Genomic DNA, 16,771 nt, shown 5'->3' with positions numbered 1-16,771 from the left:
TTGATTAAATTGTCTTTCCATTGATATATAATTTTATGGTACTACTACTCCAAAAAAATGGTGTTGTGGTAGCTAGTTTCAGAAAATACACTTTTCCCAAAAGGTTTCCACAATTTTGGCCACTACTGTAAGCAGCCTAAGCACGTGCTTAGGGCACCAGGCCCAAAGGGGGCACCACAAAATTGAAAAAGAAAAAAAAACAGTGAAGATTTGTAAAGTATGTACAAAGGAGGGGGGCACCAAGATTTGTCAGTGCTTAGGGCACCAGTGAGCCTTAATTCGACACTGAGAATCAATGTGTTGGTAGTCAACCCTGCGCGAAGGCGTCTGTTTGCAAATCTGTTTGCAAATCACCGGGTTGCGGATGCGCTAGGGCAAACAAGTGCAAACACCTAAGAAGAGGTCTTTGTCCTGTTTTCTTAGGGATTCGACCAGTGTCTTTCCCTCTCCCTCCCCCCCATAGAGGAGTGGGAGTCCCTGGCCCGAAGCCCCATACCTGGATGCGGAGAATCTTAAAGGATTAGATGAATCACTGCTTTCTAATGAAGGGTTAGAATGATCAGTTAAAGTACCATCCCAGGGAACATTTCGAAAATAACTTTAATGGGACAAAAAGTAGCGAGAGGGCAGGCAACATAAAACGCAAGGAGAAAGAAAAACTGCGAGGAAGGGGGCTGAAATGTTGGCCCCTTCCCAAAAGTCCAGGAAAACTTTCTCTTCCTGCCCCTTCTACCACCCCCTTAAATCGGAAAGGCCTATTTGGGAAAAGATGCCATTTGGAATCAGCAAAACCAATTCTCTCCTTGGATAAGGCGAGGCTCAGGACTGTCTTCATGCGTGGGCCTGAGGGGCACTTGCCCGTGGGCCCCACAAACATAGGGGCCCCATACTAATCTGTGTATATTAACCCTTCAATGCACCTTGTATCATACAAATACAGCAACGTATTTATTACACTATACTGCATTTTTTAAGATTAATACTAACATGCAAGTATACTTTTACTTTTATGGACCATTTACATGTTTATTCCCGTGAATAGTTGTCGTAAGGGTCCCAGGACGCTGCTTTGCACGGGACCCCATATAGCTTTTTAAGACGGCCCTGAGGCGAGTTACTAAACGCGCATCAAAATCTGAGCATCTCGGTCGGGGCGGGGCCGTTCCCTCCCTTCGCTGGGCAGAGACAAGTTGGAAAGTTTGCATGAAACGGAAAGGGAAAACGTTGTGCCCGAGACTGAAGATCGAAGAGGCAAACAGCCCTCGTTCATTTATCTACGTATTTCACAAGGGTCGCCTTCATTTGGCCAAGAGCCTTCCTAAAGACCAAGGCGGGCGTGGGATGGGGGTGGGGTGGGTGGGATGGGGTGAGGGAGAAGCTCACCTACTTGGGAGCGAATGGCTTCAGTGGCAAGCCTGGCACAGCGCCCCCCCCCCAATAGATTCGTTCCCCCCTCCCCAACGTGATCCGAGACGGGTCCCGAGCGTGCCAGAGAGGAAGAGTCGTGCTCCCGGTTCCCAGATGGAAACGTGCCCGAGAGAGCATTCGCCTTCTTGGCCCCGCCAGGAAGCATCGCTGGAAATGGGAAGGGGGGGGAGGGGGAAGAAACAGACCAAGTGACGTGAGGGGGGGCGTGATGGAAAGGAGGATGCGGGCTGGAAGTTATAAAGGAGCTGAGCCCGGTGAGTTCAGCACCCTTCGGATACTGGCGCGAGGTGTGGGGATCCCCAGTTGCCGTGCACGCTTCAGGACCTCGCCGGCTTAGAAGAAGCTTTCTCTGCGGGAGCGGGGCGCTTGGGCTCGATAGGCGAAGCGGATCTCAGGCAGAGGCGGGTGTTTTCTCCCACTCTCTCCCTCCGGCTGCGCTCCTTGTGGCTCAGAAGGCGGTATGTTGAGCTGGGGTCTCCCTGGAGCCGTGCTGGGCGGGCTGCTGGGTTTCTGCCTTCTTCTAGCAGGTAAGTGCGAGTTTCCCTCCCTCCCACCCACTCCTCGGCCCTCGCCCTCCGCTTCCCCTGGACTCGGTCCCGACGCACTCCGACTCTCGGATCAGGACTAGAATGGTTCCAGAGCGGGACGGGGGAGGAGGAGGCGAAGAGCCCCGTAACCTCTGAGCCTCGTGGTTTGGCCACCGTAGCCAAAATCTCCCGTGGCGATGCGAGTACAGCTTGGGCGTCCGCGGCGGTGGTGTATCTTTTGCGCTCGGACTGGGCGAGTCTCGGTCCCAGCCGGAGGACCAAACGCTTCCGTGGCAAAGCGAGCAAAGCTTTGGCTTGTGCGCGGGTGGTTTCCAGAGTGTGGCGGGACGCGCGCGAGAATCTAACCTTCAAGGATCTCGCCTGCCCCTCTGGCTTTTCCGCGGAGGCACCTGCGGGTGTAGAAGGGCCGGGAGATGGTGCGCGTTGAGAGGCTTCCCTTTTAAGAGGAGCAGCTGCCCACAGCTGGAACTGCTGGCCCCGCAGCATAAGCGTGGATGCAGATGGGCTGGTCCTCTCTGGCTATTTCGTTGAGTCGATCCTTGCTTTTTTCTCTAGAATATATCTTGTCTTTTTATGTACACTGAGAGCATCTGCGCCAAAGACAAATTCCTTGTGTGTCCAATCACACTTGGCCAATACAGAATTCTCTTCTCTTCTCTTCTTCTATTCTATTCTATTCTATTCTCATTCTATTTTATCTTCTATTTTCCCAGCTCAAAGTGGGCAAAGGAAACCACCCGGGACGGGGTTGCGCCCTGAATGGGCCCGTGCTTCTGAAAGATCTAGAGTCTAGACCATCCGTGCGAAAGGATGGTCCAGTTTTAGGAACGGGGACGGGATGCCGGGATTTCCAAACGCAAAAACTTGGGACTTCAGGATGCCTTTGGCACTTTCATTCAAACGGGTGAAAGACAGCGTGTCTGTCTATATGCGGATTGTCTAAAGCAGAGCAGAACTGGCCGGGCCGGGGGGAGGGAGGGGGATTTGAGGACAGGTTCCTACGAAAAGCGTCCTGGTTTTCGTTATCCACCGCGACCGATGATGACCGACTGACGGCTCGGCTTGGCGGCAATAGAAAAATCCGATAACTTTGTACGCCTGGTTTCACAGGGGGTCAATCTAATTCCGAGCATAAAGTTTTGTATGGAGCAAAACGTGGTTCTCATGGTTTAGTGTGATGCAAAACAAAAAACAAAAAACCTAGGCGTCGTGGCTTATTCAACAAACCAAGAGGAGCTAAAAATGGGCGGCTAACGCTGATCTTTGGGGCCCCTCTTCCGTCAATCTGGCTCTGGGCTGGGAACCCAAGCAGCTCTGGGGGGGAAAAAAGGAAGGAAAAAGTCTTGGGGAGAATCGGAGGCTTGATTTTCTTTTGGAAAGAAGGAGGATGCTGTAAGTCGTTATCGGCTTCTTCTCCCGACCTGGCCGCGGAAGACGCAGTCAGCCGCCCACCGGGAAAAGGACTTGCTAAACGATCCAGACAGACGGGATTTACGTGGCAACCCACTGCAGTTTGTTTTTTCTTGGTGAGCTTCAAAATACCTTGCAAGGGAGGAACAGTGCGTGGGTACTCCGGGGGGACAAGCGCTCAGCTCACCAGTGCGCTGAACCGTGGAAGGAGAAGAACCGACCAGCGCTGGAAAGAGACCGGAGTTCACTACAGTTATCCTGGCAAGGAGACCGGGAGAGAGGGAGCCAGGAGACACCTGCTGGGACGACGTGCGAGAGGTTGGAAGAGGGAGAGACCATCGACCGTGACCTGCAGTTGGGTTGGCTGCGCTCCTCGTATTGGAGAAATGTGTTCCCTTGAAACCCTTGGGGGGGGGGGGGCATCATCAGTGGGGCTGGCTTGTTGTTAGTTGCGAAATCGTGTCTGACCCATCGTGACCCCATGGACAACGTTCCTCCAGGTCTTCCTGTCCTCTACCATCCTCTGGAATCCATTTAATCTCACGCCTACTGCTCGCCTACTGCTTCAGTGACTCCATCCAGCCACTTCATTCTCTAAGGTCCCCTTCTTCTTTTGCCCTCAATCTTTCCCAGCATTAGGCTCTTCTCCAGTGAGTCCTTCCTTCTCATTAGGGTGGCCAAAGTATTTGAGTTTCATTTTCAGGATCTGGCCTTCTAAAGAGCAGTCAGGGTGGCTTAGAACCCTGCAAGAGAAGAAGTAGCTGGAGAAGTGAGCAATGTGGAGAAAAACATGATCCCCAGAGTGCCAAAATAAATACTGCGAGATTTCAGAGCAATAACACTTAGACTTACCTATAGCTTCACAGTGCTTTACAGCTCTCTCTAAGCGGTTACAATGAGAGGAAGTACATCTTTATGCTGTCTTATTAAAGCTGTGAAGGCCAGATGACCAGATGCTTTGGAAAGGGGAGAAAGTGGCTCAGGACTAAAGCAGGAGGGGCTTTCAGGCCTTGGGCAACATGCCTTACTCAGTGGCTGCTGGGAAACCAAAAAAAGGAGACCTCTGTGACTCTCTTCTCTGTTCTAAGGTGCTCCCTGAATGAGTTTGGTTAGCATGGCTGGACACACACTGCTGATCTGATGTGCCTTTGGCTTAACCCTGCAGGACTCTTAAACATATCAGTGCTTACTGTATGACTAGAAGTGTAAGTCCCCCCCCCCACCCCCAGTCCTCTGATCCATTCAGCTGAAGTGTTCTTGGTTGTTCTATTATTCCATTAAATACCTTCATTCCAAATATAACCTTGGCTGGAAACAAAAGGCACTAGAATTCAATGCACTAGTATTCTTTGGGAACTAATTCACATCTCATGGTTTGCTTAATTATGCAATAATTAATTGAATAAGCCACAAGCAGATGGGTTCACCTGACATACTAAACCAAAACCAAATTTTGCCTTAGTGCAATATTGTGAACGGGACGATAGGGGTTTATTTCTGAAGAAATATTCCAGGAGAGAGTTAAGTATAATTCCCTTTTAAAGTCTGCCAACGTTTCATAATGTTTGTACAGTAAAAACAGCTTGATAACAAAACATTTTTTCACAGTATTGTTTAAAGACATTGATGTCTACTTGGGTAAGAATGGGTTCTGAATGTAAAAATGTTCCTTTCCAATTAGTACTGCACATAAAAAATTACATATCACTTCTCAGGGATATGTAATCCTTTGAAAAGTGTTACTGATGGAGACACACACAAGGTTGAAGAAGCTCTATGGTCAGTCTACTATTTTATATTTTAAAAAAGACATTGGGAATGCTAGCAGCCCTTTAAGTTTCTCTTTAGAGAAATAACCAAATATAATTTTGGGTCAGCAGTCTGCTAATTGATTCCCCCCCCCCTAAAAGATCATAGTAATTTACTGTACAGATCCCACACAAAGAAGTCTATGTGAAAGTTGATAAAATCCATAGTAAAGTATAGAGTCATTAATTTAAGTCTTAAGTTCATAAAAAATGAACTGAAAATATATAATTGATACCAAATTGAGAATTCAAATATTAGATATAGCTATTAGATCAGAAAATGATGACTCTAGTGTGTGGGTGGGTAGTTTCTATGTATGATAAGTAACATCTACAGGATTTGGGGGTTTGGCCTAGCCAAAGACACATATTTCAGCATTGAATGAAATAGGTAAGTTAGGATTTACATCTTTACTTCCAAAATAATTGGCAAGATATAGAAGTAGTTGTCATTTTTTATGGCAATTCCTGTGACAAACTCATAAAGAATAAACCTAAAATAAATCTGTGAGCCTTAGTTACCCTGTGCCTTTTTCATACTAATATCCCCTAAAGTTTGTCATTCAGATTTGTCACTGAAAGTTATCCTTAGACAGTAATCCCACTGAGATAAGTCTCACCAAGTACATTGTTATTTATTTTTGAGTAAATCTGTTTTAGAGCTATTATCCTGTTTTACTGATGAACTACATTCTGTGCTTTGCGAGTTGACTTCTAAGATATTCCCTGAATACAACAAATATATGTATAGGACATCCAAGCTTCCCAATCAGAAGCTTTTTCAGAAAGTGAGACGGGTTATGATACCATAGTTAAAGTCAAAATATAACATTTTAGCACCTTAAATTTCAGGCAGGGTACCTGCTGTGCAAAAAGTTTTTTGCCACCTCTTCCCTTAATTTTATTTGCTAATTTTTAAAATTGAGCAAAAGTTAAGACTACATGAGATGTTTGGAATAAGCATGACTGCTTTTAATACATCATATCTATCAATGAAAGTAAGATCAGAAAATCATTAATACAAAGAATCATTTATTTTACAAGATACAAGTAGTTTTCACTTACTGGCCACAACTGGAAGCAGCAACTCCATTGCTAAGTAGCAGAGTCAAAGTGAAATGTCACATGATTGTGAATGATTTACAACATCAGTTGGTTAGTTCCAGTTGTGGTCATTCAGCAACCCACCATGAATTGTTAAGTTACAATGTCACATGGCCCCAATTTGCGACTCCTGCCAGCTTCCCCATTGACTTGTCGGAAGCCAGATGTGAAGTTGCAAATGACCATCATGTGACCAGAGGAGGCTGTAACCATTGTAAAAGTGCACAAGTTGCCAAGTGCCTGTAACTTAATCATGTGATTGTGGGGACACTGTGATGGCTGCAATTTCAAGGACTGGTCTAAGTGTTGTAACTTTCAATGGTCAGTAAACAAATGGTCAATAAGCAAAGACTGCAAGTGTATTTTATTCAAGCAGTGAGCAATAGTAAACATATGATAAAAAATAATATAATTTCAACTTTTAGAGAACTGCCAAATTGCAGTCAGGAGGCAGTCAGCAGAAGTAGCCTGCAGTACTGCACTTTAACCACTGTGCCACCGTGGCTCATATATTTGCTACGTAATCCATTAAATACTGCAACATGATGCAGACCAAAAGATCTTAGGGCTGTTAGTTTGCATGTTGTATCTTTAATTGATGTACAACTTCAATTATGATGTAAAATCTGACATAAGTGAGCACATACAGTTGGTATTTGGAATGGGGAATTGATTTTTAAAATGTAATTTTCCTCCCAACCACCGCCACCAACAATGTATGTTTGTAGCACCCAACTTGTATAGTTCCTTGTGACAGCCCTGAGTTCAGAAAACTCTTAATTATTTTTTCTCATCTCTTTCTTATATGAGCCACAGTGGCACAGTGGTTAAAGTGCAGTACTGCAGGCTACTTCTGCTGATTGCCTCCTGACTGCAATTTGGCAGTTCAAATCTCACCAGGTTCAAGGTTGACTCAGCCATCCATCCTTCTGAGGTGGGTAAAATGAGGACCCAAATTGTTGGGGCAATGTGCTGACTGTAAACTGCTTAGAGAGGGCTGTAAAGCACTGTAAAGCAGTATATAACTCTAAGTGCTGTTGCTATTCAGATTGCATAGAGATGTATGATGTAAGATGTAAGATGTAAGGGTTGCTTAACAATCAAAGGAATCAAATTATTATTAAGCATATATACTGTATGAACCTATGTGTATTTTCCAGTGATACAGCCTCTATCTGAAACCAATTCAGGTAGATAACTTGGGCTAAAATAGTTAGATCTAAATGAATTTTAGATTTTCTTTTTTGTCCATTAAAATACCACACAGTATCATTGAATCCTTGCAGGAAAGGACTTATTTAACTATATATAACTTTTTTTCCACTGCAAGACTCAATTGTCTGAGCATTTTTTAAAGCAGTAATCTAATCTTAGCTAGTGCATCACCACCAACTATGTGATTCTGAAACAAAAGAGACTGGCTAGAAATGAACAATAAGTATTTGCTTCTTAACAGATGGGAAAAAATTGAATTGAATGAATTTCTCCACTGATACAAGAATAAACTGCTCAGAATCTCCTTGATGTATCTGAATATATTTTTTTTTGGATATTTTATTTATGTTGACAATATTTTGAAGAGGATCAACCAGACAGATTCTAGTGGAATGTTAAAAAGAATGCCTTAATGATCGAAGCTATTTGACAGTAGAACCAATTACTGCTTCCCTTTGCTAGAAATCTCCCCACAGAAACTGGATTGACAGTTTTCAAGATTGCTTTAATCTGGATTCTTGTTCTTGAAAAGGAGATTGGACTCAATGTTTCAAGAGCTCCTGCCAACTCTCCACTTCTAAAATAGTGTCTCTGTTGCAGATACTTTCAGTTGAACACAGTGAAGATTAGGAGAATGAATAGACGCAGGGAAAGGATAGCATTCATTTCTGTTACATTAAATTATAGCACAATTCTATACAGCTCAACGGTAATTTCCACTGAATACAAAAGCCCTTGCTTCCATATAAGTTGGACCAATTGCATTATTGAGCTTGGTTTTAACTCAACGCAAGGAATATAGAGTTGTGCTAAAGGCAACACTGAGCAGGACAGTTGAATGGACAAGGGAGATGTTTATGTCATCTTATATGCTGAGAAAGAGTTCCAGGCATAATGAACTTTGAAGAAGTTATTCAAGGCAAAATGAAGTGCAGAAGTAGAGATGGAGAAATAAAGGTGATAGCCAAAGATGTTTTCCAATACAAGAGCAACATCCTTTGGCAATGTTTGAAGATAACCTATGTAAATATGTTGTGTAGCATCAACTGATAATTTACAGTATATGGTACAGTGATCATTTGAAACTTACTTATTTATTTAGAGAATGCCCATCTCACTTGGGGGAGTAGGGCGTTGTTTCTACTTTTCTTATATTCAGACATTGCGGATAATATCTGTTAAATGGGCACTGCAGTAATAATTTAAGAGGCTCAGGCTTCAGAACTTTCTTTAGGCTTGTTGTCTACCTTTCCTTCCATGTCCCAGAATGGGGGAGAGAATTATTTTATGTCTTTTAGATCATGGGATGAAGTGACTGCAAGTAACAAATATAAGGAAACTGGCAAATAAGCATCAAAAGTCCCCTGAAACATCTTTAATTACTTTCTGGACACTACAACAAAACAAAAAACAAAAAAAGGTAGAGCTGAAATGCATCTGTAAAAAATAGGTTAAAAAGGGAATAGTGCAAGAAATACACCCACCTCCTTCCTAAATAGAATAGTAGAGTGCCTTCTCTTCTTCACCTTGTTGGAAGTCTTGAGACAAGCTGGAGTCAACACCTGGGAGGTTGGAAAGCTAATGGGTATGGAAATGAACTCAGAAAACATAGTGAGAGAGAAATGGTGTGTTCAAGGTTCCTGGAGAACACAAGGGAGGTGCATTCCAATCATGATAAAACATCCAAAATACCTTTTAGGCACACACCCCACTTATCAACTGACATCACATCTAAGGCAAAGCTTATACACATTGAGCCTATCCTCTTTTTATCACTGTATTGATTTAACTAATAAAAATTAGCTGTACAGCATTGAGTTCTCCAAACTTGGAGGAACAAACAAAATAGTACATTAATCCTAAATCAAATATATTCCGTACTAAGTCAATTTAAGGTTGTCTCCCTAAGGTGGTCTCAAATGGAGGAGATGAAGGCAACTTTACAGAGCCAAGGAGGAAATGGCTATTATCAGGACTTGATTGTTCCATGATAGTATACAAGGGTGTAAAACGTGTGAACATACCAAAGGAAATAAAAACCAATTCATACTTGGGAAAAAATGCTTCCCGTATATCTTCTGTATCAAGTTTTCTTCATACTTTTATGAGCATTCCTTGAATTGATGAACATCTTTCCACAGAAACTGAGAGAGCAAAGGAAGCAAGTAAGATGGAAGCATTTGTCCCGTGGGTGTAATGCAGGGTTTGTTGGTCCTTAAAATATAAAAAAGAAAGGAAATGGGAGTGATATAAGACAATGGATCTTTTGTCATTGTGGCTAAAATGCCTGGCAAAGAGGGTAGAGACCATGAGGAGTGTATGAGTGAGAAGATTTTCTTTTACCCTCCTTTCCCTTGAAATAATCCTTATAATTTGTTTCTAAAGCTTTATGGGACAAAGCTCACTGATTTGGAAATGCATTTATAGTAACTCTTGTTTGGCCCTCATACCTGTTGAAATTAGAAATGAAATAAATTGAACAGGTATGAAGACAGGTTTGGAATTTTAGGTCGCATCTTCACTTGCTCCTCCTAACCATGAAAGGCAATCAGAGGTTTTCTGTGTTGCATTGGTCTTGTTGATGAGCAACACGGCATTAAGTTGTTGCTAGTTTGAAGCAGTGGTTTTTCTCCCAAGGAGAGTCCCAGAACTATCAAGTCTATTAGGTTGGAAGGGAGTCAGATCATTAATTGGGCACTGATGCCATTAAGGCAGGATAGGGATGATGAATTTCATGCTGGTTTTGTTTTCTGCTACCAATGGGTGGATCACAACTTAAGGAATGGCCTACACCAGGGGTGTCAAACTCGATTTCATTGAGGGCCGCATCAGCATTGTGTTTGACCTTGGGAGGCATGAAGCATGGCTGGGTTGGGTGTGGCCAGCTTGACATCACTCGTGTTGGGATACGTGAGGTGGCCCGAGCGCTGTGCCAGTGAAAACAGGCTTCTGAGATCTGTTTTCTGCTGCGACAGCCTACAGCAACCCTCTGCTAGTGAAAACAGAGCTTGCCCCTGCTCCGGGCCTTGAGTTTGACACCCCTGGCTTACATAGTAAAGTTACCATTAAGCAAGACATGCTCGATTTTCTCTTGAGGAAGCAAAGCAAAATGAATGACAGTGGTAGGGGTATGATAGAATTACAATCTTAATAGGTTTGGGAATGTTTTCTCTTGTGTTTCCCATTGATTTCAATGACTTAAACAGGGTGTGGTTTTGTGTCTCTTTGTAATCTTTGTACTCACCTCTCCCTATGCTAACATTCAGATTCCTCCCAGCCTCTCCTTTTCCCAAAAAAAAAGGTTTGTTGAACATTTTTTATGAAGGGAAGTCCATCCCTTTTCATGGTTACAGCTTCTACTTTGAATTGTTCTTTTTATGAAGTGTTCCTTTGAAATCTGCCTATGTATAGTTTAAATTAATTAGTTTGTATTGGCACTCTGGAATAAGAGAGAAAAATAATTAACTATTTCAAGATCTTTTTCAACAAATAGTCTTACTAAGGCAGGCATCCTTCCTTCTATTCCTGATGTTTTTCTTTCTGTCATATTATGCCACTTGGTTTTGCAGCATGTGCAAACTGGATAAGCATCCTTTCTCTCCATCAAAGTCATTAATAACAGTTTGTAGTAGTGGAAGGTCAAAAGCCCCAGAACAAATACAGGGATGGTGAGTGAGGGTGATAGCATGTGCATTATGGATATCATGAGTAAATTATATACCATATTTTTCAGAGTATAAGACGCACCTTTTTCCCTCAAAAAAAGAGGGTGAAAATCTGGGCATGTCTTATACAGTGAATACAGCATTTTTGGCCTACCGAAACCCCACCCCCTTTGCAAAAGGATGTGCAGAGGGTTTGGGAGCCTTGCAAAGTGCTCCTGAGGGCTGGGGAAGGCCATTTTTGCCCCCCACCCCACCCCCAGGAGCACTCTACAAGCCTCCCAAAGCCTCTGCTTGCCCCCCCCGCTTTTTTTTTTGCAAAAAACAGGCCATTTTTTGTTCGTTTTTGGCCTCCTCCCAGCCCCCAGGAGCACTCTAAAAGCACAGCTCTGCATGCCCTTTTTATTTGCAAAAAACAGCGCATTTTGTGAAAAATTGGTTGGTTTTTGCTCATTTTTGCTCCCCCCACCCCCAGGAGCACCCAACAAGCCTCCCAAAGCTCTGCATGCCCGGTTGGTTTTTTATTTTGTTTTTTTATTTGTTTTTGTTTTTTTGCAAAAAAACGAGGCATGCAGAGGGCTTGGGAGGCCTGCAGAGTGCAAAAGCTTTTTTTAAAAAAATTGCCTCTTCCATATCATGGTGAATTTTATACTATGATGCATCTTATAGTCTGAAAAATATGATAATTATGTGATGGCGCAGTGGTTAGAATGCAGACTACTTCTGCTGACTGCTGACACTTTGACAGTTCAATTCTCAACAGCTCAAGGTTGACTTGGCCTTCCATCCTTCCAAGGTGGGTAAAATGAGGATCCAGATTGTTGGGGGCAATATGCCGACTCTGGAAACTGCTTAGAGAGGGCTATAAGTCTATGTTTTAGTCTAGTCAAGTCTAGTCTAATATAATTTTAATTGGTCAATATTCAGTACAAAACCCACTTGTGCGAAGTAGTACAAGCAAGTAACTAATATGAAAGCACTTACCCCTATTTTTCGGAGTATAAGATGCACCAGAGTATAAAATGCACCAAGGTTTTGAAGAGGCAAATTAAAAAAAAAGGGTTTTCCAGTTTGCAAACCTCCCAAAATGGGCCCGTTTTCTTTAAGGAATAGCATGAATAGCCCTTAGGAAGATTGCAGAGTGCTGCTGGGGGGTGGGGGTGGCCAAAAACGAGCAAAAAACAGTCCACCTTTCGTGAAAACGGACCAGTTTTTTGCCAAAAAAAGGGCATGCATAGTCTTATGGAGGTTTATAGAGTGCTCTTGGAGGCTGAGGGGACAAAATTGAGCAAAAAACCCGCCCATTTTTTGCTCATTTCTGCCCTACTCAGCCCCCAGGAACTCTCTAAAACCCTCCATAAGGCTATGCATGGCCATTTTGGTGAAGGGGCGGGGATTCAGGAGGCAAAAATGTTGTATTTAGTGTATAAGACGCACCCAGATTTTCAGCCTCTTTTTGGAGGGAAAAAGATGTGTCTTATACTCTGAAAAATACGGTAATTCAAATTAGTTTGGTTTTGAACTGGTTAAGAACTAATGGTGAAGAGGTCTTTGGACAGTGCTGGCTCTTCGGCTTTGAAACGGAGATGAGCACTGCCCCCTAGAGTCAGGAACAACTAGCACATATGTGCGAGGGAAACCTTTACCTTTACCTAGACATACAATATCTTTCTGCAAAAATCCAGACAACCACTAGATGTAAAGATAGATCCTTCTGGCTGGCTGCCCTCTAGTCATTGTCTAGATTTTTGTACTCTGGATATGTATAATATGTCTATTTATGACAGTAGTTCTTCTTTAATTGCAGTTCGTAGTTCCCCGAGAAGTAGCTTTCTTGCATAGAAGCTGTCAAGGTAAATGCAATCTGGCCTGCGCAAGTTTACTGGGCATATTTGAAAGTTTAAGAATATGTTATGGGTTAGGAAGAGATTCATATTGACCCTTCTCGATTCCCTGGGATGTTAAAGGGTAGGGTGGGAATATGGTTAGGCTTGCAAGATTGCCTTACAGTAGTCTACTCATTAAGGTTTGGTTCTTGCCATTTGTATAGTCTGTTACCTAATCTGATCATCTTCAAAGGGCCGATATCAGTCTTGTTAGTCTGACTATGCATTCTCCTCCCTCCTATTAATACCCTAGGGACCGTCCAGGCTTCCTAACGGTTTCCCTGTTTCCCAGGCTCGACACATATTTTTGCACATGTTGTTGTAATCATCTCTGCTGTAATCATTACTCGCTTTAAAGTCAGCTCTGTAGCTTCCTACAGCATCTCACTTTTCATTTAGGAGCTCAAAGTGGCATAGATAGGGCTTGCTTAATATAAGACTGCAGAACCTAAGAAGAAAATGGTTTTAAATATGTCTATTTTTGAGACCTTATTTTGTTGATATGCAAAGGCTGACCATTTATTCAAATGTTGTACATGGGGTCATGTTATGGATTATTTCCTGGGTTGCTTAATAAAGTCTACTGCTGGAATTTTAGCAAGGCATCACAAATGGTCACATTAAAATCCTATCCATTAAAGGGCAGCTGGAAGTACTTATAGGCTTTGTTTTTGGAAATCAGGTTGGCTTTTTTAGTAGGGATAATCTCCCCCTTCTATGTTTTATTTATTTTATTTATATAACATTCAAATTCCATCAAACAATGTGTGATCTAAGTACAGTTACTTTTGAACAATCACAATCCACTTATTTATTTCTATATTAATCATAATATTAAAAATATAATAATATAATAACAATAATACTTAATATCTTCCTTAACACCTCTTTACATTAATATTTCCTCTTTGTATATCTCCTCCTTTCTGGCTCCTGTTTGTATTGTCTAGCCATTGATTAAATATATCCCATATCAAAAAATATTCAGTTTCTTCTTTATCCTTAATAGTGAGTGTTTGTCTATCCATTTCTGCACATTCTTATGTTTTCTTAATTACTTTCTCATCTGACGGAATCTCATAGTTTTTCCATTGCTGTGCAGATACAATTCTGGTTGTGGTTAGTATATGTAAAACCAGATGTATAGTGTTTTTATCATATTTTTCTGGTATAATGCCCAACGAGAATAGTAGGGAGAATCTTGACAACTTTAACATAATATAAACGTATCAAAAGTCAATTTGCAATCAAAGTAGAGGCTTTCATTACAACCAGGATGCCAGAAAGTAGTTATAATGTTTGCCCCCCCCACACACAGAAAAGTTTCCAATGCTGGGAAAATGGTTCATTCATTCATTCATTTATTTATTAAATGTATACATTGCCCATCTCACTAAAGGCAACTCTATGTGAATTACAATCAATCAATAAAAATCACAATGTAAAACATTAAAACAATAAATATTAACATTACATTAAAATTGACAAGTTGGGGAGGAAGGGAGCAAAATGCACCCTAGGTGAAGATGGGGTTTTATCTTGATCCATTAATCACCTTCACAATGACTTATTCTTATGGGGCATCCAGGCTTATTACAAGGAAAGAGCTTTTTTATGGAAATTTTGCTTCTGATGCAGGGAAATTTGTATGCAAATGACTTTTATCTCTCAAACTTAGCAACTCTAAGATAAGTAGATGTCAACTTCCAGAATTCCTCAACTAGCATAGTTTGAGGTAAACAAAAGAATTAACATTTATTATACTGTGATGTTACTTTCACACTGATATCACATTCTGTTTTGAATATTAAATTACAGTTTAATCATGCTCTGAATACGAAAGTACTTTCTTTTGTTCTGATTTCCTTTCTAGTCAATTTGGTTATAGTGCTAGGAGAAAAGGGGGGGGGATTCTCTGTTTTCCCCATGGTTGACCACAAGATCCTCTGTGCAGTGGGTGGACCAGAAATATTTCAGAATAATGCTAATGATTGCAAGCAGCACCATGACTAAGTTCCCAGAATTAATCATTGGAAAATTTGCTAAGGATTTGGATGTGATTATAGCAAAAAAAGGATTGGGATGCGAATATAGTAAAAACGCAGTGGCTCAGTGGCTAAGACGCTGAGATTGTCGATTGAAAAGTTGGTAGTTTGGTGGTTCGAATCCCGAATCCCTACTGTCGCATAACAGAGTGAGCTCCTGTTACTTGTCTCAGCTTTTGCCAACCTAGCAGTTTGAAAGCATGTAAAAATGCAAGTAGAAAAATAGGGACCACCTTGGTGGGAAGATAACAGCATTCCGTGTGCCTTCGGTGCTTAATTATGCCGACCACCTGATCACGGAGAATGTCTTCAGATAGCACTGGCTCTTCAGCTTTGAAATAGAGATGAGCACTCTGATCCTGAGATGAGTCAGGAACAACTAGCACATATGAACGAGGGGAACCTTTACTTTTATAGTAAAAATTACTGAGATCATCAAATTTAGAAGGTTTTGGAAAATGAGTGGCTTAAGATCCCATGGAATTTTAAGATCCAAACAGATAGGCTCTGTCTCATATTATGGATGATATAACATTTATTGAAAAGAAGAGTGTCTGGTTCATTGATGTTGCTATTCTGGGGTTCTAGGACTGAGGAAAAACAATTTGAAAAAGTTCCAAATATTGTGACTTGGAGATTGAAGTTGTATGCTTATTGTTGTATCAATTGTAACCGGAACCTTTGTTCTGCGCTGTGGTGGCACAGTGGTTAGAATGCAGTATTGCAGGCTACTTCTGATGCCTGCTGGCTGCCAACAATTTTGCAGTTCACGTCTCACCAGCTCAAGGTTGATTCAGCCATCCGTCCTTCCGAGGTCGGTAAAATAAGGACCCAGATTGTTGGAGACAATATGCTGTAAACTGCTTAGAGAGTGCTGTAAAGCAGTATGTAAGTTTAAGTGCTATTGCTATTGTTGCAATACCTAAAGGACTTCCTTGATAGCTAGAAATATTGACTTTATCAGCCCTGAACATCCCAATTTTCCAAAAAATACCTGCACTCTGATTAGAACTGCCTATATTCTTAGATGCTACTTTACGAATTCTTAGGTGTTTGGTAAGGACTTGGACATGGTGGCTCAGTGGCTAAGACACTGAGTTTATCAATCAGAAAAGTTGGCGGTTCATTGGTTTGAATCCTTAACCCCGTGTAATAGAGTGAGCTCCCGTTACTTGTCCCAGGTTCTGCCATCCTAGAGGTTCAAAAGCATGTAAAAATGCAACTAAAAAAATAGGGACCATTTTTGGTGGGAAGCTAACAGTATTCCACACACTTTTGGCATTTAGTCATGCCTGCTACATGACCATGGAGACGTCTTCAGACAGCGCTGGTTCTTCGGCTTTGAAACGGAGATGAGCATTGCTCTCTAGAGTCGGGAATGACTAGCATGACTAGGGGAACCTTTACCTTTACCTTAAGGACTTGAATTATTAAGTTTCTACCAGTTTTAGACTGTGAATTTAACCAGATTAGATTATGCACACATAATAATAAATTTACTTGGACTAGTTTATATCATACAACAATATCTTTAACACCATCAACGAAGAATATCTGCATATTCCAGGCCTTTGGGAAGGACTCAATAAGTGCATAAAAATGCTAAACCCTGTCTAAACATCTGGCTGACTTTGTAGCCAACCATAATAATAATTGCTGCTATGT

The 16,771-nt window shown here is 41.8% G+C and overlaps 1 protein-coding gene across 1 annotated transcript in view; it reads left to right on the top strand.

Moving 5' to 3' along the window:
* Positions 1-1,645: 1,645 nt before the first annotated feature.
* FLT1 (fms related receptor tyrosine kinase 1) overlaps positions 1,646-16,771 on the top strand; it is a 132,420-nt gene continuing 117,294 nt past the window's right edge. The window contains exon 1 of the mRNA XM_087721249.1: positions 1,646-1,955. Within this exon, the coding sequence (XP_087577375.1) occupies positions 1,889-1,955 (67 nt within the window). The 5' untranslated portion in view covers positions 1,646-1,888. The remainder of the gene's footprint in view (positions 1,956-16,771) is intronic.

Source organism: Thamnophis sirtalis, unplaced genomic scaffold (assembly GCF_051295495.1).
Source record: "Thamnophis sirtalis isolate CommonGarterSnake01/CBP01778 unplaced genomic scaffold, rThaSir2_p1.2 scaffold_8, whole genome shotgun sequence".
Classification (NCBI taxonomy): Eukaryota; Metazoa; Chordata; class Lepidosauria; order Squamata; family Natricidae; genus Thamnophis; species Thamnophis sirtalis.
This window is presented reverse-complemented; position numbering and strand designations above follow the sequence as displayed.